The 25,491-nt window shown below is 41.4% G+C and overlaps 2 protein-coding genes across 2 annotated transcripts; one reads left to right on the top strand and one right to left on the bottom strand.

Moving 5' to 3' along the window:
- Positions 1–9,581: 9,581 nt before the first annotated feature.
- On the bottom strand, positions 9,582–9,950 carry LOC141608262 (uncharacterized). The gene has a single exon (XM_074427627.1). It carries the CDS (start codon positions 9,948–9,950, stop codon positions 9,582–9,584), a length of 369 nt encoding a protein of 122 aa, XP_074283728.1.
- An 8,457-nt stretch (positions 9,951–18,407) lies between these two features.
- Positions 18,408–18,788, top strand: LOC141608261 (uncharacterized). The gene has a single exon (XM_074427626.1). It carries the CDS (start codon positions 18,408–18,410, stop codon positions 18,786–18,788), a length of 381 nt encoding a protein of 126 aa, XP_074283727.1.
- Positions 18,789–25,491: the final 6,703 nt, after the last annotated feature.

Below are 25,491 nucleotides of genomic sequence, written 5' to 3'. Positions count from 1 at the left end.
CGACGCACATCCCGTGACGGTCTTAAACGACCAACCATTGGAAAAAGCATTGGAAAAATTTGAGCAATCCGGCAGGCTCATCAAATGGGCAGTAGAGCTATCCGGCTTCGGCATTCAATACAAGCCGAGGCCCTCGATAAAGGGACAAGCACTTGCAGATTTCCTGGCCGAGTGCACATATCAAGAAGAGCAAAACCCCGAGGTATGGGAAGTGTACACCAACGGGTCCTCCACGGCGAACAGCTCGGGAGCCGACATCCTTATCATCAGCCCAAACGGGGACGAGTTTGAGTATGCCTTGAAATTTACCTTCTCGGCCTCAAACAACGAATCTGAATACGAGGCGGTGATAACCGGAGTCGAGCTAGCTAGAGTCGCCGGGGCAGAGCACATCATTCTAAAGACAGATTCACTTTTAGTGGCTAATCAAATCAGAGGAGAGTACGAGACTCGAGACGACGGGATGGTAAGATACCTGGAAAGGGTAAAAGCTGACACTTCTAAGTTGAAATCTTTTCGAGATACAATGCATTCCCAGTGTCCGAGAACAACCGAGTCGACGCTCTCTCAAAGCTTGCCGATTCGACCATCAAGAATGTCACCGAACGTGTCTTTGGTGGACATCGGGAATGCCAAGAGCATTACCGAGGCCGTCGGCATGGTGGGTAACATAGAGACCGAGACGACGTGGATGACTCCGATAATGAAATACAAATTGACAAATGAGTTCACGGAGGACCGCAGTCTCTCGCAGAAAATAAAAAGGATCGCAAAGAACGTACTTGGTATTTGAAGGGGAATTGTACAGGAGGTCCGTGATAAGGCCACTCCTGAAATGTGTCGGCCCAGCCGACGCGGAGCTAATACTGACAGAAATTCACGAAGGCATCTGCGGCCATCACATGGGGGCAAGAACACTGGCCCACAAAGCTCTCCGAGCCGGCTACTTCTGGCCCACCATGCTTGCGGATTCCAGAGCCAAAACCAAAAAGTGCAACAACTGTCAAATGCACGCTCCGGTGATACACGCACCTTACCGAGACCTGCAGCCGGTACTCAATCCCCTTCCTTTTGCACAGTGGGGAATGGATCTACTAGGGCCATTTCCAACGGCTTCCGGAGGAAGAAAGTACTTGATCGTCGCCGTTGACTACTTCACCAAATGGGTTGAAGCTGTCGCGGTACCTGCCAAGACCACGGCGGCCGTAAGAAAGGTAATCTGGGAAAATGTCATAACTCGTTTCGGGTTACCCCAAGTCATGGTATTCGACCACGGCCGAGAGTTTTGGAGTGATACAATAATGAACTGGTTGGAAGAGCTTGACATCAAATTTGCGTACTCCTCCGTCTGCCACCCACAGAGCAACGGACAGGCGGAGGCAGCCAATAAAACAATCCTCAACGGTTTGAAGAAGACAGTTGAAGACCTAAAGGGAAGATGGGCCGATGAACTACCGGCGTCCGTGGTCCCTCCGGACCACGGAGAAAGAAGCAACGGGTACAGTCCATTCCACTTAGTCTACGGATCCGGCGATCCCCGCTAATTGAGGCAACGGTGCCGACATTCGAACGGCCACCTTTAACCCGGTTGAAAATGAGGAAGGTCTAAGAGCCTCCTAGACCTGGTCGAGGAAAGCCGAGATACAAAGACGCCTCAACTTGGCAAAGATACCAAAACCGAATGAGAAGAGCATACAACCGAAGAGTCCACAAAAGGGACCTAAAAGTAGGAGATCTAGTCCTAAGGAAGTCAGCCGCCACCAACAAAGGGAACATTCATGGTGGCGACGGCTAATCGGGAAGGTCCCTACAAAGTCGTTGAAGAAATGAGGCCGGGTACATACCGGCTGACAGACATGGAGGGTGTGCCTTTGATGAGCCATTGGAACACTGACAACCTCAGGAAATACTTTGTATAGCGGCGGAGGTGCCTAAGACAACTGTGGGCACCCCGACGCATGTTTATGTCTAATGAAGAATCGTCCAAGTTTTCCATCAAAGTGTTCATTTTCCCCCCATAGTCATTACCAAGAAGTAGACGCCACGGCAGTCACTACCAGGAAGTAGACGCCACGGCGATCACTACGGCGCGATTGCAGATCTGACGCTTATCGCGCCGTAACCCCTAGTCGCCTCGGCCCACCGAAGGCCTGGGAGGGGACACAACGGTCGATACGCTAACAGACGCTTATCGCGCCAGAACCCCTAGTCGCCTCGGCCCACCGAAGGCCTGGCAGGGGACACAACGGTCGATACGCTAACAGACGCTTATCGCGCCAGAACCCCTAGTCGCCTCGGCCCACCGAAGGCCTGGCAGGGGACACAACGGTCGATACGCTAACAGACGCTATCGCGCCGTAACCCCTAGTCGCCTCGGCCCACCGAAGGCCTGGCAGGGGACACAACGGTCGATACGCTAACAGACGCTGTCGCGCCGTAACCTCTAGTCGCCTCGGCCAAACCGAAGGCCTGGCAGAGGACACAACGGTCGATACGCCAACATGTTCACAACGGCGGTCGGGAAGCGCAATTCTGACGCCTCGGCTAGACCGAGAGTGAAAGAGGAAGCGACCAACATGCTAACATGTTCAAGAAAAAGACGTTAAACGCAGTTGAGATGCGCATTCTAGCTGCCTCGGCCAAGCCGAAGGCAAAAATAAAAAAAAAAAAAAGCGCTCAATTAATAACGCAAGAAGACAAGAGAAGACCTCGGCCAAGCCAGAGGCAAAATGAGCAAACTCTTATTACAAATGAGAAGAATACAGACGACGGTCGTCCCTATAGGGATGAGCCAAAACACAACCTACCAAAGTTTTACAAAAACAAGGAAAAGAAAAGCAAAAGGTTACAAACATGACATTTGAAGCGCCAAAAGATGGCAGGGAGGAAAGGCTCAATAGTTGGCCCCCGAACAGCTAAAGCTATCCGAGATGTCGGGTGAGTCTGGTGACGACCGCCCGTCTCCCTACGCTTGTTGCCGCCCCCCCATCGCAGCAGCAAAGATCATCTTCGGTGGCGGCCCGCAGGAAAGCTCGTCATTTTCACGTGCCTTTAGCCTCTCAGCCTCCTCTTCGGCCTCCTTCACCTTTGCATCGTAGGCCGCCTTGGCCTCAGCTATCTGAGCCGCCTTCGCCGCCTCCGCCTTTTCCGCAACCGCTTTTTCCGCAAAGATCGACCATCTCATCCGAAAGTCGCTCAAATTGTTGCCACGGGAAGGAGCCTTCGAATGAGCTTCTTGATTGCCTCCTGGTCGCTTCCTCGGCCCTGGTCCGGAATTGGGCGCACATGGTAGGGATGATCTCATCGAAGCATCTCAATGTCTTTCTCCTTTTGGGCAAGGATATCCCTTGTGCCCCTATGTGCCTCCGACTGAGCCAAGTACATTTCCTTCCATTCATCCCTCTTGGCAACTACGACGTCGTAACCGCCCTTATACCTGTCCCGCTCCTCCAGCAACTTGGCAGCGTTGGCATCAACAGCCTCAACTTTGGCCCTCTCGGCCAATAGCTGCTTCTCAGCTTCCTCCACACGCTTTCGTGCAGCAAGGAGGTCAAGCTTAGCCTTCCCGGCTTCCCTCTTTGCAGCGGAAAGATCAAGCTTAAGCCGTTCGATCAATGGCCCAGCTTCAGCCATGGTCTTCTCTTGCTCCATAATGTGGGAGCCGGCTAGCTGAGTCCATTTCGCCAGCCTCTTGTATATTCTCGTCCCCTCTGCCACAAGCTCGGTGGGGGAAACCTTCGGAGTAAGGAGTCAACGGTGACATTTATATCACCCGCCTTCTCAGTCGCTTCTCTAATTGCCGCACAAAGGATGAGAACGGCGGCGCCGACGGCGGATCTACAAAAAATTCACACAGCGCATCCATGTCAACATTCATTGACACATCGGAGAGTCTGTCATCGGGAATGCATAATGAACCAGCTAAGTCCGAACCACAAAAGTTAGGTTCGTACCGTCTGGACCTTCTTAGATAAAGGACCGGGTGAATCATTCTTTCCCCTAAGCAACGGTGGAAGCCTACAGCAGTGGTTCTTTTCTCTTCTTTGGAGGAGGAGGGCCCTTCGCAATAGTCACCACCTCCGCAGATAATATCGACGACCTCCACATGCTCCTTCGGGACCGTTGGGGTTGAAGAGGGAGTTGGGGTTGACGACGTCGCCGACCCGGACGCGCTTTGGTTTTCTCTTCGCACGCCTCCGAGAACCCGTGCTTGAGACACCGCCGGATCCAGTGCCTTCTTCACTGCTTGTCCATGAGTTCGTTGGGAGCCGTCTACGATCACGCGCGTCGGCCCGAGGATCTTCTTTGAACGACCTTCCCGTCCTTGTCAAGCCCTAACCTCTTCAAGGTCCTCTCGCATGATCCTGGCCAAACCGGTCGGTGCAAGAAACCAGACAAGAGTTACATGAAAGAAGTAAAACAAAGTTCTAAAAACAGGAGCATAACAGGCAAAAATGGGCCTCACACCGACCCTACTCACCCCTGGTTGAGGGCCCAGATGAGGCCGACGCGGCAAAGCAGCGGCTCATCCTCGAAGAATAATCCGAGTCGGGGCACCCATCCCTTCTCAAAGCATCAAACCGCATCGCCCGCTTCTCATCTGCATTAAGACAGACCTTCAAGCGTCCATCTTAAGCTTACACCGGTTACCCATTTGTCACGCTCCGCCTCGCTCTCGCACCGCAAATTAACTTGGTCTTTGGAAAGACGGGGCAGCGGATAGTCATCCAAGCACTTCGACATACACCCACCGCCCCTTCCGGTCCTTGCGGGGAAGAAAGCTTATCAACGGAGATGTAGCCCGGCTCCATCCGCACGCCGTACCACCCCACTTTACCGGGGTCGATGGTCAAGATGATGAAGCCGGCGGAATAAGTTAACCGTAGGGACCTCCCCTTAAAGAGACAGAGCCACACGAAGCCAACTATCGTCCTAATGGCCAGCGGATGCAGTTGAGCCACAGCGACGTTCATAGCTTTGATGATGGCCAGGACGTATTCATTCAAAGGAAACCGAGACCATACTCCGGTGCCGATATATACGCCGATGTGACCCGGGGAGGGCAACAGATCCGCTCGACCCTTCTCGGGGATAACAATTTTGTACCCCTCACCGAAGGAGAAATGACCCTCGAAAAGATTTCGCGGAACAATCGGCGAATTTATTGGTCCAGGCACGATCAAGACAGTCATGCAGCCTCGCCGTGATCCGTGACGCATCGCCTCCCCTCATTAGGATGAGCCCTCTCTCAAAGATCATCATCACCGTCATCATCATCCTCCCAATCCTCCGAACTTTTGGGTCGACTTCGGGAGAAGGAGACCTAGGGCCCCCAGACCTTATCGGGATGGCGTCTAGTATCTCCTCCTTATCAAGACGCGACGGGAACCCCGGCGCAGTTTACTAGGTCCCAGCATCGCAGAAGACATGTTTACAACAAAACTTACAAGTTAAAAAGAGAAAAATTTGGTTGTTTACCTTGAAGAAAAGTGCTAGCCAAGTAACGACTCAAGATTAGAAGAGAGAGAAGTCCTTGAAAGTTTAGAGAGAAGAAAATTTTAGAGAGAATGAAATTGGTGGCCAATTTCAGGGACTAACTGCCCTATTTATAGGGGAAAGCCCATGAAGAAGGACCAATCGGGCATGCCCATGAAACGTCACCAATCGGCGAACGACACGTGTCGGACATGCAACCACGGAATGTCAATCGTTGCAACGGTTGAACGTCAATCAATACAACAGTGACCAAGCGTCTTCAACACGCCCCTTCATATCTCTCTGCCTATTCACCTTCCTCAACAAATTCCTAAGTATCTGTTCTCCACCGGCCACATGATCAACCAAGCTAGGTAGCACCGGCCGGGGGGCAATCAAAAACAACCTAAGCACTCTCAACCCCGGTCTCGCCAACGTCACTCTCTTTTCCACATCGGATGCCCTTTACACATCCATGTGGAGGGGGGATATGGTACGGCCTAAGCAGAACCAAGCCGAGGAAGAAGAGGCCGAGAAAGAAAATTTTTTACTTGCGCAGAATATACGCTCAACATACATCGGAGCCCATACCACGGCATAGACTACGCGGGGGGCAAATTGATGGGGCATATTTCGCACCCGACCGACTGGTCAACATACCGAGCAAGGTCAAAGATATCCACAAGCAAGTCAACGACCTAGACGGCCCTAACCGACGCAACTGTTTCGGCTGTCACCTGGTCCGGCCGGGGCAACTACTGGCCGGGGCACAGTCCGCGAACTCAAGTCTAAGACCCCTCGGCGGCGAGTCAACAGGGCCCGCCGGCCTGCCATGGGTCCCTCGGCCGAGGGTAGATCAGTCTTTCCACCTGCTAGCCACTTGGCCACTTGGCCACTACGTGAAAAAAGGTGAAAGTCTATAAATACTCCTCAACTCTCATTGAGGAGAGGATCCACAATTTAACCTAAGAATCACTATTCATCTGGTATTATCTTCCTTATCTCTCTACAATATATACTTCGCCAAGTAACAACAACTTATCTCTCTAAGTTTACTGACTTGAGCGTCGGAGTGAGTTCGCTCGGCCCAAAGCCGAGCCCTCAGTTTGTTCATTGTTTCAGGACACCGAGAGGAGGATTCAATCAAGGACGTCATTCTACAAGCACGGGTGGTAACAAATAACTGCTCTGGAATTACACCCGGAACAGTGCTAATGACTCGGATATGTAAGGGGGGGGCACCTTTGACCACCCCTATATGAAGATCTTCTATTTTGGTTTAGCTTTAAATCCATCCTCCTTACTACTAAGAGAACAAGTCCATCTCAATATTTTCTCGCCTAAATAACATTCACTTAGAATGGGGCTTCACTCTTGGATGTTAAACTATAAAATTAATGGGTTATAAATTAGTCTTATTTTTTCACCCACCTACTTTTTTAGATTCGATATATGACACTAAATGCTAGATATGGAGACTTAGGCCCTGTTCTTTTGGACTAAAATTGTCTCGAATCGAATCGAATCGAATCGAATGGAGTGAATCGAATCGAATCGAACTTAATAGAGTGAATCGAATCGAATCTGAATCGAATCGATTCAATCAATCGAATCAAAAACAAAAATAAAAAGATAATAATAATAATTATAATACCAATAATAATAATAAATATTATAATAATATTATTAATAATATAATAATATAATAATATAATATAATAATATAATAATAATCTAATAAGTAATATAATAATAATCTAATAAGTAATATAAAAAATAAAATAGAAATATAATAATAAATATAGTAATAATAATAATAATATATTAGTAATATAAATGATAATATTATTAGTAATATTAAAATATATTAAATAATATAATATATTAATAATAATAACTAAAAAACAAATATGATAATTATAATATAAATATTATAAATACTAATAATTAATATAAATAATAATAATAAAAATGTTATTAACAAAAATGAATATATTAATAATAATAATAATAATAGTAATAATAAATATTAATACTAATAATATTGCCATTAATCATAATAATAAAATAATAAATAAATATAACTATAATAATAATAATAATATAATAAATTTTAAAAATAAATTTTAATATAATAATAAAAATGGTAAACAAGTTAATATAATAATAATAATTATTATAATAATGATAACAATAAGAATATATTATAAAATAAGAATAATAATATTAATGTTGAAATAAACTAATCTGAATCGAATCAAATCGAATCTGATCTCAATCGAATCAAAGAATCGAATGGAGTCGAATCGAATCGAATCGAACTTAATAGAGTGAATCAATCGAATCAACTTATTAGAACTGAAATTAAGTTCAAAAGAACAGGGCCTTATTTTCCTAAATTGCAATATTTTAAAAAATTCGAAAGTGCTTTTATTTAAATTGTCAATGTTATTTAGGGTTATATTTTTTTTTAAATCTTTTTAACGTCTTAGCACTACACATTAACAATGTAGATTGTAACGTTAAATTAAAAATGCATTGAAATATGACAAACAAATTCCAGTGAAAAATGATGACCGTAATTGCTAACATATCTATACAATAGGATCTAAAATACTGTACATTTGCACGGAATATACACTAGTTTGCTACCATTAATCCCTCGTAAATTTCAAAAAATTGAAAAGTTTACAGAAAGTCTTGCTTGTGACGGGTTAATCTCGTCACAAGCTTGTGACTTCTCACAAAAAGGGAGACGGGATAAGGTAGGGCACCCCGCATGTGCTTCCCACTTACCTCCCAATGGGCATTTTGTGAGAGGAAACGTATCACCCGTCTTCAATGAGATTTTGTGAAAAGTTTAATGCACACTTCATCAATAGTGAATACACAAATTCTCATTTTAGACGGACACTATCCGTCTATGTATAGACGGATATCATTTCCTCTCACAAAATACCCATTTGTCATAAAGTGGGAAGCACATAGGGGTACCCACCTTGTCCCCCCTACCCATTTTATTAGAAGTCTTTACCCGTCTGTTCGACCCACCCGTCTATACCAAGACCTATTGTAGTGAATAATACAACAAAACGTCCTTATGAATGACGATCTCAATTAAGAAGTGATACTAATAAACAATTAGCAATAATCCAGATTAAGATAATCAATCATTCATCCATCATCCGAAGCCATGACCTCACTCAAATTAAGACAAAATCATTAAACCATGAGCTCATAAAACCACCAAACCCTGGTTTATGGACCAAAAACACCAAATGTTGGACAAAGCTCCGTGACCTTAGTTACGACCCTAAAATGATCTACGGAGTATGATTTATATACGGAGTAGACAATAACTTTGTCTTGGTTATTTGTTTACATTTACATAAATTTTGTTTTAAATTAAATGTTTTTAAAAGTGATGTGGGGAAGAAGGATATTGAAATTTGAAAGGGATTTAAATATGGGAACTTTGCTATGAATTTGAACAAGTAATTGTTTGTTTATCGTTGTGATATAATCAGGAGTACAACTGTAATAGAAGTATTGTCAAATTACAAGATCTGGTGAACAATCACAATATATTTGGATTGGATTGGATTTTTATCCGTGTTTGCATCTTGCATGTACTTTGTGCACAAGGTCCGATTTCAAACAAGTCATTCATAAACAAGACCATCATCAAGTCAAGTAGTAGTTCTCGTTCAGGTCACGTTAACATCGATCCAAGACTACGTTCAGGGAACCTATGTATCGGATCAGATCAAATCGGATCTAATTATTAAAGACACGACGAAATCAACCATTTAAGCTTACAATAAAAGAAGGTTTAGAACTAACTTATATGTACAATAAGACCAAGCAATACACCTAATTTATCCATTACCAACTCCACATCATTACATAATCAACCACTACATTAAAAGTTAAAACTAAAAAAAGAAAAGACATCTATATTCATATCCATATCCATATCCATGTCGTTCCTACGTTACTCCGACTGGACCGACTCCAACGGAAATATTTTCATTTTCATTTTTTTCTCACAAAAAAAGGAAAAAACAGAAAACAAACAGATAATAGATCATCAACTCGCCGACACATCAATGACCATCGCCATGGCCGGAAAAATCAGAAGCAAGACGAGAAGCGATAGCGGAATGATACATAACATCATGAAATGACTCTTTTGTCCTCATTCTCAAAAGCTTCGCCTTCTCTTCCGTAAAACACCCCGGCGTATACTTCGCCGGAACTCTCGCCGGCGCATTTTCAACGGCATCATTGTTACCGTTATTTTCGCCGCCGTCAATGTAATCGGCTTCTGCCGACATGCCGAAAAGCGGAGTCCACCACTTGCCGTTGACGGTGGTTCTGACGACGGATCTTCGGCGGTTGACGTCGGAATGTTTGGTGTCGACGGCGGTGGCGGCGATGGGGAGGGAGGCGAGTGGGAGGAGATTGGAAGCCATTGATGAAGATTTAGATCAAGGTTTGAAGGGAGAGAGAAAATGATTTGGGGATTTTTTTGATTATTAGGGTAAAGGTGATTAAGATTAGTGAAGAGTGATTAAATTACGGAGATATGAAGGAGGAGGAGGGTAAGTGAGGTATTTATGGGGGAAGATGGGGTGAATGGATAAGTTTGTGTACACGTAGTATGGTTATTAAAATAATGGCTTTTGTTGTTTTTTAGTGGATTGTTACTAGCTTTTTCCACCGGTTACTTGTAACTCCGGTATACTTAAACAGTCTTCCGTATAATTGTAAAATACTTGTCGTTTGTTTGCTAACTACTCCCTCCATATTTTAATGTTCTTCTCATTTCTCCATTATATGTGAGTAGTATTATAATGAAATGGGAAGAACATAGAAATGTGGAGGGAGTAGTATAGATCCCGCACTACAACGCAGTATTTTTTAGATTTGATATATAAAGAAGTAGTCTTAATAAAAATTATTTGCATAATACTGTACTTTCAATTTAATAATTTTTTAGATTTGATTTATAAAGAAAAAGTCTTAATAAAAATTATTTACATAAATTAATTGTACTTTCAATTTAATGTTATAATGTACTAATATAATATTAGTAAGAGGTATAAAAGAAAATAACTACCGTTAAAAGACATTTAAGTTAAGCTATTTTTACAGTATTGATATTATTGTACTTTACTATGAAGATTTTTTTTTTTACATTAATAATACATTTAAGTTAAATGTAATATCAATTAAACGCGTATTAGGCTCGGAAAGAAAACCGGTAAAAACAATATATGTATATATGTATTTATGGTAGAGATTGAAAAAATAAGGACTTTGGAATTATTATATTATATTATACAGTATATTATTAAGAAGGTAAAGATTGATGAATATTGTGTAAATCATTTCAGTATATTTTTATTTGCGGTATATTTTTTAGTGTAGCTAATTTGTGGAGTCAATTAAGAGTGAGTATATTTAGAAAAGATTTGGCTATAGTATATTTAGAGAATAAGAATTAGTCAAAATATAACATTGAGCGCAATTTTTCAATACATAGGCGGGAATTTTGAGCGGGAATTTTCAAGATGTGTTAATCTTTTAGTATATAGGGGATTAATCCATGGGCTAATAACGATCAATCACAAATTCTTGTCAAAGACAAAAATATATGTTTTAAGCATAAAAACAGGTTAAATATACTCTGTGAGATAAAAATAAAATGTCTTGACTCTAACAAAATATTTATCTTATTTATACAACACAAATTCTTGTTTTACACAGTCTTAAATTAAGATGTAATCATAACTGATTCAAATAATATTAAAATAAAAAGGAAATTTTAAGAGATTTTAGCTTAGAATCGTCTTAAGCAAGACTTAATATTCATGCAACATTTACCTTAAAAAAAAAAAAAAATTCATGCAACATTATTTAAATAGTCTTGATAGTGTTTTGCGAGACTATTTGACTAACAAGGTGATAAAAACACTAACAAGATGACCAGATCTTGATTTATCAGTAAAATAGTACCCTTTCATCCTAGTTTTACTGACCGTCCTCTTCTTAACTGACATGGCAAAATTAATGCAATCCAAAAAGGCTTATTGGGTCCCAAAATTGAATCTAACTACATTCTACATCATCCAAAAGTGACCAAAAAACTGAAATGACCTGACCGATTTAAATATGGTCCCAGCTTTGTTGACCAGTCACTGACCCGAGTCAAATCTATAACCATACAACTTGAAAATGATCCGACAAAACATAAATATAATTGATCCAAAATTACTAATATTAAATCACACTTAATATTATTTACTTTTAAAAAAAATCAATCATCTAAATTAAATTACAAATAGGCAATAATTTGAAATGTAATTTTTTTGTCCGTAATCATTGACCCCAAAAATGATCACGACCCAAACTAACCCCACCCGTTTGATCCGAGAATCACCCGACCAATAAATTCGAAACATACTTGGAACCTAAAGTGAACCGTCCCGACCTATAACCCCAAAATGTGACACACTCGAACTGACCTGACCCCAAACCCAACCCTAGCTACTTACTCGTTTGCCAATCTACTCCTCTTACAACTTCTTTAAAAATACCCTATAACTTCTCTTATTAACAACCTCAGTTTGGTGAGGGCTATTTTTGTTTTTAATAGATGATTTTAGACTGTTTTACATAAGATCAACTCGTATATTAATACCATATTTTAAACTGTTTTACATAAAACCAACTCTGTGTAATAACAATAGGCGCATAATTAGTTACTCTGTTTGTGTTGGGAGAGTTAGGTGTGTGAAAGATATAGTTAGGTGTGTGAAAGATATGGACAACAAGGTTTTGGTCCAGGACTACGAAATAAAGGTTAGATGGTTTCTTGCTTTGATACTTATTCAATGGACATCCAGAGCAAGGTTTTGGGGATGTACAAGTAACGCTAAGCATGGTTAATCGAGAATTTTTGCGTAGAATATAAAAGAGTGAAGTTAGAAAGGCGCTAAGGAAGATAGAGTCGAAGAAAGCAGAAGGACCGGATGGTATACCCATAGAAGATTGGAGGTGCTTGGGGGAGAAAGGAATTGAATGGGTAACCATGCTCTTCAACAAGATGCCATCAGCTTAGAGGAGCGGCACTTGTCCCGTTGTATAAGAATAAAGGTGATGTCCAAGAGTGTTCCAATTACCGGTGAATTAAACTTATTAGTCATACGATAAAATTATGGGAGCGTATAATCGAGCAAAGGCTTATGAAATGTGTAGACATCTCGGATAACCAATTTGGATTTATGCCTGGAAGATCGACTATGGATGCAATTTTTATCATGAGACAGTTGATGGAACACCACCGGGATAAAAAGAAAGACATACATATGATTTTTATTGACTTAGAAAAGGCATATGATAGGGTACCGAGAGAAGTACTTTGGTGGGCTTTGGCGAGAAAGGGTATGTCTCGAAAATATATTGACCTCATAAAGGATATGTATAAGGGGGCTAGTGCAAGTGTTCGCACTAATGTTGGGAGAACGGAAGAATTTCCCATTACCATAGGGATGCATCAAGGTTCCGCACTTAGTCCCTTTCTCTTTGCTATAATTATGGATGAGATAACAAGGGATATTCAGGACGACATCCCTTGATGTATGATGTTTGCGGATGATATTGTGTTGATTGATGAGACGAAAGAGGGAGTTGAGAAAAAGTTGGAATTGTGAAGACATACTTTGGAGACTCGTGGGTTTAAGCTAAGTAGGAGTAAGACCGAGTATTTGAGATGTCAATTCAGAAACGCGGCGCGCGGGGTCAAGATCGACAAATGTGGGAAGTATTATCTTCGATGGAAATATTATTGAGGGGTATGATTTTTTTAGATATCTAGGATCTATTGTTCAAAAAGATGGGGAGTTAGACAGAAATGTGGCTCACAAAATTAAAGCGGGATGGTTGAAATGGAAAAGTGGTTCATGATTTTTTATACGATAAAGATATGCCTCATAGATTAAAGGGAAAATTCTATCGCACAACGATTAGGCCTGCCTTACTTTAAGGCTCCGAGTGTAGGGTCGTAAAATATTGTCACATTCAAAAGATGAGTGTGACGGAGATGCGTATGTTGAGGTGGATATGCGGCCATACAAGGAAAGATCGATTAAGGATTGGGGTGATTAGGGAAAAGGTGAAAGTGGTGCAATAGAAGACAAGATCATGGAAAATCGATTAAGATGGTTTGGCCATGTGAAGAGGAGACTTATAGACACATCAGTTAGGAAGTTGGAAACCTGGGAAACAGGAAAAGATTGTCTTGGGTATATGGAGACCAAAACATACATGGTTGAGAGTGATAGAGCACGATATAAGATTACTCGGGCATTACGAGGAAATGGTGACGGAGAGGGTACAATGGAGGAAAATGATAAATGTGGATTTTTAGTATTTGATGTTATTTGAAATATTTAGCATTTTTATTTAATTTTTTTTAAAAAAAATTGCTCTGTTTGGATTTATTACACGTTTTTAACAACAATTTTTTATATATTAATACTTAGTTCACTTTTAAGGTATTTCGGACCCTTAAGTTTTACTTCGGTTTTCAAAATCATTTTAATCTTTATTCTTGATTTAAATTCTTAGTTTTTATAAAAGAAATCCGGACTTTGATTTTAAAACCTATAAGTTTACCTTGACTTAGATAAAAAAAAAACTTAGGCAAGAAGATGAGAGAGATTTTAAAGAGAGAAAAACCTCAAAAAATCTAAAAAGGGGATCTTAGAGTTAACAATGGCTAAGAATAAGAAAACCCTAATTAATAATCTTCAATCACATAGTAATCAAATAGTAAATCACCTAATTCGAATCAACATACAAAAAAAAAAAAAAATCCAGATGCTAATATTGCAAGTACTAGCAAGGGATCAGCGTCAGGCTCTAAAACTCCAAGAAAAATCAATTTGCAGTATGATCCTGCTGATTTTGAGTCTGGATTGGAGGTCATTGTGGAGGATGTAGAAGACGAGGAGGATGATATGATGCAAGATGAAGAGGAATCACAGGTACCAGTTCTTCACCTTTCCTCTGATGATGTGGCAGGTGAGATTCAATACTGGTCTACTGCGGTTTACTGTTATATTTTGGGCGCGAATCCTCCGAGTACTGTCATATCTGGGTTTGTGAAACGATTTTGGCAGAGTTATGGGATTGATCGTGTCTCATTTATGCCCAATGGGATTTTTATGGTAAGGTTTAAAACTAAGGAAAAGAAGATGGAGGTTGTTAACAATGACACCTCATGTTTGATAATAAGCCTATCATTGTGAAAGAGTGGAGTCCAAATGCGGAATTGATCAAGCATGACATAACATCTGTTCCCATTTGGATGAAACTTTATGGCTTAGATATCAAATTTTGGGGGAGTGTATGTCTGTAGAAAATTAGTGGGTTGGCAGCAAAATTCATCAGATGTGATGATGCTATAGCTCATAAGGCTTTCCTGGGATATGCTCGGGTCATGGTTGAAGTCAGAATTGGACAGATCTTCCCCTCTGAGATACTGTTTCTAGATAAGTTAGGGAACACTCAGAGGATAAGGGTTGTCTATGACTGGTTACCTCTCAGTTGTGTGAAATGTAAAGGGATGGGACATTTAGCAGACCATTGTAGGAAGGAGACTGGACCTAAAGTGCAGAAGGTGTGGAGGCCTAAACATAAGACCCAAGCTCTCCCTTCTGCTCCAAAACCGCCTTCAAAGACTCCTACTCTGATCATTACACCAAAACCCGTATCACCTGTGGTGCAGTTGGCCACACCTAGTGTACCTGCTAGGCAACCTATGAGTGGTGACAAGGGTAAGGGGTACAAAGTGAGGGTAATGATCCTGGGACTGCAGAGCAATCAATACCTAGGAGATTTATCACTCGGATGCTCAGAAATGAGGCAGGTGAGGCCAGGATTTTTACACCTAGAGGGATTACTTTTATGGATGCCCTCTCTTTATCTATTCAGAAAGCAAGAACCGATAGTCAGAAGAAAATGGTGATTTAGAGGAGTTTGACTGATAATAGGTAGTCTGAGATTCTGGAATATAAGAGGACTGAACAACATAACTAACCAAGCAAAAAGAAATAAGGTGGTTTATGCACCAGAATAATATTGGGCTGTTTGGTTTGTTAAAAACAAAAATAAAAGGTAGTAAGTGGATTAAAACTAGGAATAATATGCGTGGGGATTGGACCATTTGCACCAACAATAGCTTTGTTGAGTTTGGCTTTTGTGGAATCCTAAGCTGTTTCAGGTGGACCTGATTCATACTGCTGCACAATGCATTCATACTAAAGTGAGGATATAATGAAGGGGGTATAGTTCTATTTTACCCTAGTCTATGGTTTTAATAAAGCTGCTGATAAAGAATGTTTATGGACTGATATGAGAAGGTATGCCACCACATTTTGATGGGGCTTGGCTTGTGGGTGGTGACTTCAATGGTCTTATGAATGTGGGGGAATTGGAGGTCTTGATGTAACTTTGACTGATATTCTGCCTATGAAAACAGTTGTAGCAGACTGTTAGTTACAGGAAGGCAAAGTGATTTGATCTTACTTTACTTGGAATAATAAGCATGAAGATGGAACCAAAGTCTATAGTAAGATTGATAGGGTTTTGATAAATGATGAGTGGCTGCAGATGTTCCCTGACTCAGTGGCTCATTTCCTACCTGAGGGGCTTTATGACCACTGTCCTTGTGTAATTAATTTCACTATGGCTAGCACTAAGAGGCAAAACTCTTTCAAATACTTTAATATGTGGGCCTTAGCTGACAATTTTGAAGATGTGGTGAGTATTGGGTGACAGACAGAAATTCATGGGACTCCTATGTATAGAGTAACCAAAAAACTCAAAGGTCTGAAGCATAGTTTGAAGCAACTGAACAGGGAGCAATTTAGTGATATTGAGAATCTGACACATGTTACTGCAATTGCTCTTCAGAAGCTTCAGGAGAATTTGAGGGCTGACCCTCTGAATGTTGATTTATGCAAAGCTGAGAGAAAGTGTGCTCATGACTTGATGGGACTTACTAAGGCAAGAGAAATGTACCTAGCTCATAAAGCTAAGGAAAATTGGGTTAAAGAAGGAGATGCTAATACATCATTCTTTCACTCAAGCATCAAAAGAAGAAGGTCAGTGAATCGTGTGTTCCAAGTCAAAGATGCTAGTGGTAAGCTGTGTAATAACCCTGAAGATATTAAAGTGGCTTTTGAACAACTCTACAAAAGCCCGTTGGGGAATTCTGCTGAGGTAAAGGCTGTGAATCAAGGAGTTATTAAAACTGGGAGATGCTTAACTGCAGAAAGAACATTTTGACTGCTCTAGTCACTGATGAGGTGATTAAAGCTGCTATGTTCTCAATACCTGGAACCAAGGCACCAGTCCCTGATGGCTACAGTAGCCAGTTCTTCAAATATAGATGACAAATTGTGGGGAAAGAAGTCTGTGATATAGTGAAGAATGCCTATATTAATGGAAAAGTTCTGAAAGAGTCAAACAATACCATATTGACTCTCATACCTAAGGTGGAGATCCCTGAAGGCTGAAACTGTCTTGCAGTTTAGGCCAATTGTTTGCTGCAACACAGTTTACAAGTGCCTTGCTAAAGTTGTTTGTTCCAGGTTGAGTCATATCCTACCGGACATCATCAATCCTACCCAGAGTGATTTTATTAAAGGGAGGGATATCGTGGGTAACATTCTAATATGTCAGGATTTGATTAAACTTTATAAAAGGTAAGCTTGCTCACCTAGGCTAATAATGAAGATTGATTTGCAGAAGGCTTATGACTCTATTGAGCGGAGTTTCCTTCATGAGATGCTTGTTGCTTTGAATTTTCTAACACAGTGCATTCAACTGATATTGGAGTGTGTTACTTCTCCTTCATATTCCCCTGGAGTAAATGGAGAAGTTTTTGGCTTCTTTAAGGGTAGGAGAGGGCTCAGATACCCTATGTTATTTACTACCTGCCTTGAATATTTGAGTAGATTGTTGCAGCTCCTACATCAGTTTAAAGGTTTTAAGCATCACTCTCTTTGCTCAAAACTCAATCTCACTCACGTTTGCTTTGCTGACGATCTTCTGATGTTCAGCAGAGGAGACATTCACTCAGTTAACATCATGATCAGGGCTTTTGAAAAGTTCTCTGCTGCCTCTAGCCTGAAATGAGCACTGGGAAATCAATTTTTTATTGCAATGGGATCCCTGATCCCATTGTCCAAGCTATTGCACAAGCTATTGGTATGAAGAGAGGGACTATCCCTTTCAGGTATCTTGGGGTGAATATTATCTGGGAGTCTTGGATTGTCAATGTTTGGTTGATAACATTACTGACAAGATTGTTAGGTTGGGGGCCAGAAAACTCTCCTATGTAGGGAGAGTTGTACTTATTAAATTTGTTCTAGGAACTTTGCATAACTATTGGGCACATATCTTTATTTTGCCCAAAACTGTGTTGGATAAAATTGATGTTATATGTAGGAAATTTTTATGGCATGGCACAGAGTGCAAAGGGAGTCCTGCATTGGTGTCTTGGAGTCAGGTGTGCAAGCCCAAGAGAAAGGAGGGCTAGGTCTTAAAAATTTGCATCAATGGAACATAGCCTCTATAGGGAAATATGTCTGGTGAATTGAAAAGAAGTCTGATCACTTGTGGGTGAAGTGGGTTCATGCCATTTATATGAAAGAACAACGCTGGCAAGACTATGAGCCTCCTGTTGGAGCAAGCTGGGCTTGGAGAAGAATCTGTGGAGTTAAACAAATCTTAAACGAGTTTATCTATGATGAGCATTGGAGAAGAACTGCAGAGGAGTACACAGTTAGACTGGGATATCAATGGTTGGAAATGACACACTGGATATGAACTGGTACCCATGGATTAACAATAGGATCATGGTTCCTAGACATGGCTTCTTCATGTGGCTAGCTGTTCAACATCGCTTACTCACTCAGGATAGGATGGTGAGGATGGGGATTCTTCAAAACAATTGCTGCTGGTTGTGTGGAAATGAGAAGGAGAGTCATGATCAATTGTTCTTTTCTTGTTCTTATAGCAGACAGTGCCTATCTCTCTTTGAGGACTGGATGCAGATTCCAATTCCAGCACAAGGAGTGACATATTGGTGGCTTCATTACAGAGTCAGGTCTCTATTGGCTAGACAGGTGCTTGCTGCAAGTCTGGCATATTTGATGTATGAATTGTGGCATGCACGAAATAGATGTAGAGTTGATAGTGTTATGTTATTACCAACTGTGCTATTTAGGCAGGTATAGGTTGGAATTATATTGAATTTGCGAGCTCGGAATGTGGTAGGAAACACTAGTAGAGCAACAATATGGTTAGAACAAATTATGTCGAGTTGTAATTAACTAGGGCTATCTCCCTAGTTAATCAATTGGTTGGTTTGCGATTAATATAATACTTACATTTCCGCCCAAAAAAAAGTTTACCTTGGCTTTTGTACTATGTTTACTCCCTTTTTGTTTTTCACTTTCCCATTTCTTTATTTTCGCATTTTGAGGTGTGCGATCACCCATGATTGGTTATAAAGAATGATTCTTGTCCGCCGATCCCAAATCATTTTGGGATTAAGCATCGGCGGAGCCATGATTTTAACTCGGGGGGAGCGAAAAGATAATTATATAAGGCACGGCCTGAAATGTTTTGGAAAATTTAGCTAAAACTTACGAAATTTTCATCTGCCAGGGGCGCAACGACCCCTGCTAGCCCCCCTAGATCCATCACTGACATTAAGGCTCTGATATTGTTGTTATTTGTGACCGTTAATCTTAACAAGGTTAAGCAAAATCCGAGTGATAATTAGAATGCATTTACCCTCAATAAGAATAAGAAACTATAATACGATATGCATGCACAACCAAAACAAACTATAGAAACCAAAATTAATCATTCTTATTAAACAGATGTGTCACATTATCACACACCTATATAAAAAAATGGTCTCAAAGTTGTTAATAAAAAAACAACAAAATCAATAAATGGAGGCAAAATAAAGAGTATAGGTATGATTTATGAAAGTGATTTTGTTGGCTGTATACACAAGATTTTCTAAAAGTGCAATAGTCACGTTTTAATGATGAGGAGAGTTTTGAGTGAAAGGAACGGCCCATATGCTACGCGGTTGCGGTCATCTAGATTTAGCCCAGATGTGTCCACAAGCCCATATTCAGTAAACAGTCGTTCTCAACCCATCACTCCGCGTCTTTCCTGTGGCGTCTTTCACCGTCCTTTGTCCTTTCCTTGGAAGTTTCAATACAATCACCACAATTTTGTCCATAATATTTTCCATCTGCCCGAGAGATGGGCGGAGTCATAGACATATTAAAATCTCACCCGATAAGATTCAATTTTTTCAGGATATGCAATCTGTATGACCTGTACCTGAACAATTTGTTAATTTAGTCTGAAATCCGACCTGAATGGGCGGAGCTGTTAGATCAAAGACAAATCAAATTTTTTATTAAAATATAATTTATTTAATTTGAAATAATAGTATTAGTTTTACTACTTAAAATTAAAAACATGCATGATAAGTTTAGTAAAGGGTAAATTGTGTTGTGTCTATTCTCATTCATAAGTCGTGATTAAATACATTTGAGTCGGGATGTAACCCTAAGTAAAACCTAATACGAATGAACCTAATTCGGCCTAATACCCCCCTCAAACTGGAGCGTGGAGATTAAGAACGCCCAGTTTGCGGAGAAGTACATTAAATTGAACAGAGCCTAAAGCCTTGGTAAAAATATCCGCAATTTGAGATTGAGAATCAACATGAGGAGTAGTGATCATCCCGTCAGTAATAACATCACGAATGAAATGACAGTCCACTTCGATGTGCTTAGTGCGTTCATGAAAGACCGGATTTTGAGCAATATGAAGGGCTGATTGACTGTCACAAAACAGCTGCATTGGACGGGAGAGAGTAATGCCCAAACTAGATAGAAGTCCCAAGAGCCACTTGAGTTCACACAAAACAGCAGCCATGGATCGGTATTCGGCCTCAGCAGAGGAGAGAGAGACGGTCTGTTGTTTCTTGGTTTTCCAAGAAACAGGCGAATCACCAATGAAAACAGCCCACCCGGAAACAGAGCGACGAGTCAAAGGGCAGCCGACATAATCGGAATCGCACCACCCTTTGACACGCAAGGGACTATCAGACCGTAAAAATACACCTTGGCCCGGGTTCCCCTTTAAATAACGAACGACGCGTAGTGCAGCATCCAGATGTTCCTTGCGCGGTTTATGGAGGAACTGGGATAAAATGTGAACAGCGTAAGAGAGATCGGGACGTGTCACAGCAAGGTATACGAGACGCCCCACGAGTCGACGATAAGATTCAACATCAACAACAAGATCACCCGTGGCCAGGCCCAACTTATGGTGTTGTTCAATGGGTGTGGCAACGGGTCTGGCTCCAAGAAGGCCGGCTTCAGAAATAATATCAAGGGCATACTTTCGCTGATTAAGAAAAATGCCCTCGGAATTCCGAGCGACTTCAATACCAAGAAAATACTTCAATGAACTCAAGTCCTTCATATGAAAACAACGACTAAGATAGGCCTTAAAAGTAGAAATAGCTGTGGAATCATTACCAGCAATAACCAGATCGTCGACATAGACAAGAACATGTAGGCATACCTTAGCACTAGAGTAACTGAATAGGGAATAGTCCGAGTATGATTGAACAAAACCATAGTCTCGTAAGGCCGAACCAAGTTTGGCAAACCAACAACGAGGTGCTTGACGAAGACCATATAAAGATTTTCTCAATTTACATACCTTCCCTTCCTTACCCTTGCTAAAGCCCGGCGGCAAACGCATATAGACTTCCTCAGATAAATCACCATGTAGAAAAGCATTATGGACATCCATCTGATGAAGCTCCTATTTCTTAATAGCAGCTATGGCAAGAAAAGCACGAATTGTTACCATTTTTACAACAGGGGCAAAAGTCTCACCAAAATCGATGTCTTTCACCTGATGATTCCCAAAAATGACAAGGCGAGCCTTATAGCGCTCAATTTGTCCGTCAGATTTGTATTTAATTTTATAAACCCAACGGCACCCAAGTGCCTTTTTATCAGCCGAAAGGTCTGTAAGTTCCCATGTACCGTTGTTCTCAAGGGCCGTGATCTCATCTTGCATAGCCTGACGCCACTTTGGATCAGTAATAGCAACACGGAAAGAGAGAGGCTCAATTCCTGCCGTTATTGCTGCAAGAAAGTGACGATGGGAAACAGAAAATTTGTGACAAGTAAGATAATTGGCAAGGGCATAAGGTGTACCTGAGGAGGAGGAAGGAGAGGAGCCATCAGGAGAGGACGGTGGTGTGGTGGGGTTGACTGTGGTGCGAACAACATAGCCGCGTAATCGAGTAGACGGTATCTTAAGGCGATGTCCATGACCAAGAGTTTCTGTGGGGCCCGTGGTATTGCTATTATCATTGGTAACCAAAGTATCCTCATGAGCAACGTCATTTATAGGCCTCTCAAGAGAAGTACCAGTATCTGCACCTTCATTAAGAGGACCTGTGGCAGCACCCTCGGTATTCGGTGCATCAGTAGTACCCGTATGTGGAGCACCCATATGATCAGCAACAATATCTAGAGTATCATCAGAAGAAATGACAGGTGACGCGCGGAAATCAGTAGCTTCGCCCGTAGTCGTGAGAGACGGGTCAAGATAAGGAAACACGCTTTCGTAAAAACGAACGTCACGAGAGACAAAGATATCTCCTGTGGCAAGATCAAGCACCTTCCATCCTTTTTTATTATATGGGTATCCGACAAATAGACACTTCCGACTGCGGCTAGCAAATTTATCGCCTTTCGTATTTTTATTGTGAACAAAACATAAACATCCGAAAACCCGTATATTTTCATAAGATGGGACGTTGCCATAGAGAAGCTCAAATGATGTTTTCTTTTGGAGAAGGAAGGAAGGAGTGCGATTAATTAAATAAGCAGCCGATAAAATGCACTTACCCCAAAAAGAGACAGGGAGATTAGCCTGAAACAACAAAGCTCGTGCAACATTGAGTATGTGACGGTGTTTTCGCTCTACACGACCATTCTGTTGAGGAGTACCTACACACGAGGTCTGGAAAATAATACCATTGGTTTTAAAAAAATCAGCGATATGGTTGAATTCAGTACCATTGTCGGAGCGAACCATTTTAATCTGCTTCGAAAATTGTGTTTGAACCATAGCCATAAAATTTGTAAACATGGTAGTAACTTCCGTTTTATCAAAGAGAAGAAACACCCACACAGCACGAGAATAGTCATCAACGATAGTAAGAAAATACTTGGCACCGCAAGATGAGGAAGTACGATAAGGACCCCATAAATCACAATGAATTAAAGCAAAAATATCCGACGCTTTAGTATCACTTAAACTGAAACTATGCCGAATTTGTTTGGCTTGATGACAAACGTCACAAGGAGTATCATAAGAAGAATGATGCTTGCTAATAGTAGGAAGTAAATTAACTACTTTATTCGAAGGATGGCCAAGTCGCTTGTGCCATAAATCAAAGGAAGCTGTAGCGCTCACCCCATTCACCACGGCCTGTCGTCCCACCACACGCAAGAAATAGAGTCCGTCCCTTAGCTCACCAGCTCCAATCCTCGTCCTCAAGGAAAGGTCCTGAATATAGCAAGAGGTATTAGTGAAATTCAAGGTATAATTTGTAGCTGCAACCAACTGAGAGACGGAAAGTAAATTACAGGTAAGACTCGGGACATATAAAACATTAGTAAGAATTAATTCATCATTTAACCAAACTGTCCCAGCCAATTTGGCCGAAACACTTTGCCCATTGGGAAGGCAAATAGGACATGGTGGGATGGAGTGAGAATCAGTTAACCACGCAAAGTCCCCTGTAACGTGATGAGTGGCCTCGATATCGATAATCCAGTCAGAAAACATACCAGAGAGACGGTCACAGAAAGAGGAAGAGGGCTCGGATATTAAAGCATTGGCCCGAGCAGGTACCCGTGAGGATGTGGAGGCTGCGGCACCGGTGCTAGCACGCTGACGAGCACGCACCTCATCCAATGTGCGAGGGCGATCGCCCCACCAATCTGGGAATTTTTGAGTTTTGATAAAACAGGAGGTAACTTCATGACCTGGACAATTACAATGAGAACAGAGGAGCTTGCGTCATTCCTGCCGTTCAATATCGCGAAGGGCACGCCAGCCAGTGGTAGGGGCCGATTGTTTAAGCGGAGCACGGACAGCGAACGCCATAACGTCCGTTGGGTCAGCCGCGGAAATCGAACTATGAGAACGTAATCGTTCTTCTTGCAAAACCAACTGAAAAGCGCGGTTAAGTGTAGGAAGAGGGTCCAACAACAAAATATGAGATCGTATATTAGCATAAATGGACAAGTCCAAACCCATATGAAATTTATGTAGTCTTTCGGAATCCTGTCTAGCGATTGCATTCTTGGTTATGCCACACAAACACCGACCACAGGTGCAAGCAAAGGCAGGTTCATGATTGGCAATAGCATCCCAAAGAGCTTTTAAGTGACCGAAATAAGTAGTGACAGACATACCTTTGGATTGCGAGCAGTCATGAAGCTGAGATTTAAGGCCATGAATCTTAGAGCCATCCACTGTTGCGAACCGTTCGGCTAAATCGTCCCAGAGGAGACGCGCATCTTCAAAGTACGAAATACTATCCTTGACCGACGAATCAATAGAATGCATAATCCATTGGACAAGAGTGCAATGGACAACCTCCCATTGCTCGAGATGAAAAGCATCGGTTGGTTTAGGGATGGAGCCGTCACAAAAACCGAACTTACGCCTCGATTTAAGAGACTGCCGCATAGACCGACTCCAGTCCTCATAATTGTCGCTGCAAAGTTTAACATGAGTGATTGATTGTCCGGGAATATCGTGATTACCCAGATAGTATGGAGATAACGGATCGAATTTCGTTGGTGGTGGGGCTGCCTGCTCGCCATCTTTCGACATAATGATCGAAAAAAAAAATGGCAGAAGGCGAAGATGATGGGTAGGATTTGTTTTTAGGGTTTAGATCGTAACCTGTAAGTTGATACCATGATAAGTTTAGTAAAGGGTAAATTGTGTTGTGTCTATTCTCATTCATAAGTCGTGATTAAATACATTTGAGTCGGGATGTAACCCTAAGTAAAACCTAATACGAATGGGCCTAATTCGGCCTAATAATGCATAAAAAAATCATGTTTTAAATTTTCTTAAAAATGTTTTCTAGAATTTAAAAATTGTAAGAAAAAGGCGTTATAAACTATTTTTAACCTGTATTTGGCCTTAACTTTACTAGTGATCCACATGACCTGACTCGAGACCTACCCGTTGGACTTGTTTGATAGGATATCAGACGATTCCATGATTATTAGCTCCGTGATCATGATTGAAACCGTTTTGAATGCTTTGGGCGTGGATGAAGTCAAGAAACTTCACTTGCTGGACTATAATCTTAAGTTTGAAAAATATAATTGACTTATATAATCGTTATAAAAAACTTAATTCAATTTTGTCTATATTCACGCCAAACTCAAAATTCATCCAATACTAAGTTTGACGTGATTAGTATATTTCGGGGGTATGAGGGAAAATATGAGGGAAAGTCTCAACTTGAGACTTGTAGGCTTTATTAAAAGTTAAGGGATAAAGTAGTGGGTATTAATTGAGAGTCTCATCGCCCGTCTTTGGTTATAAAGACTCTGCTTGAGACTCACAAATAGTAAATGTGTATTATTTTCACTACAAAGAAAAGGTTCCATAGCGACGGAAAACTCCGTCGCAAATATGTCAATCCCGTCGCAAAAATAGATTTTGCGACGGATTTAACCCGTCGCTCTATTTCGTCGCAAAATTTGGTTTTGCAACGGGAATTCCGTTGCAACTAAATATCTGCGACGGATCAAAGCGTCGCAGAAACCCGTCGCAAAAAAGGGA

Source organism: Silene latifolia, chromosome 10 (genome assembly GCF_048544455.1).
Source record: "Silene latifolia isolate original U9 population chromosome 10, ASM4854445v1, whole genome shotgun sequence".
In the NCBI taxonomy this organism is placed as follows: Eukaryota; Viridiplantae; Streptophyta; class Magnoliopsida; order Caryophyllales; family Caryophyllaceae; genus Silene; species Silene latifolia.
The sequence above is the reverse complement of the archived record's forward strand: the minus strand, read 5'-3'. Positions and strand labels throughout refer to the sequence as shown.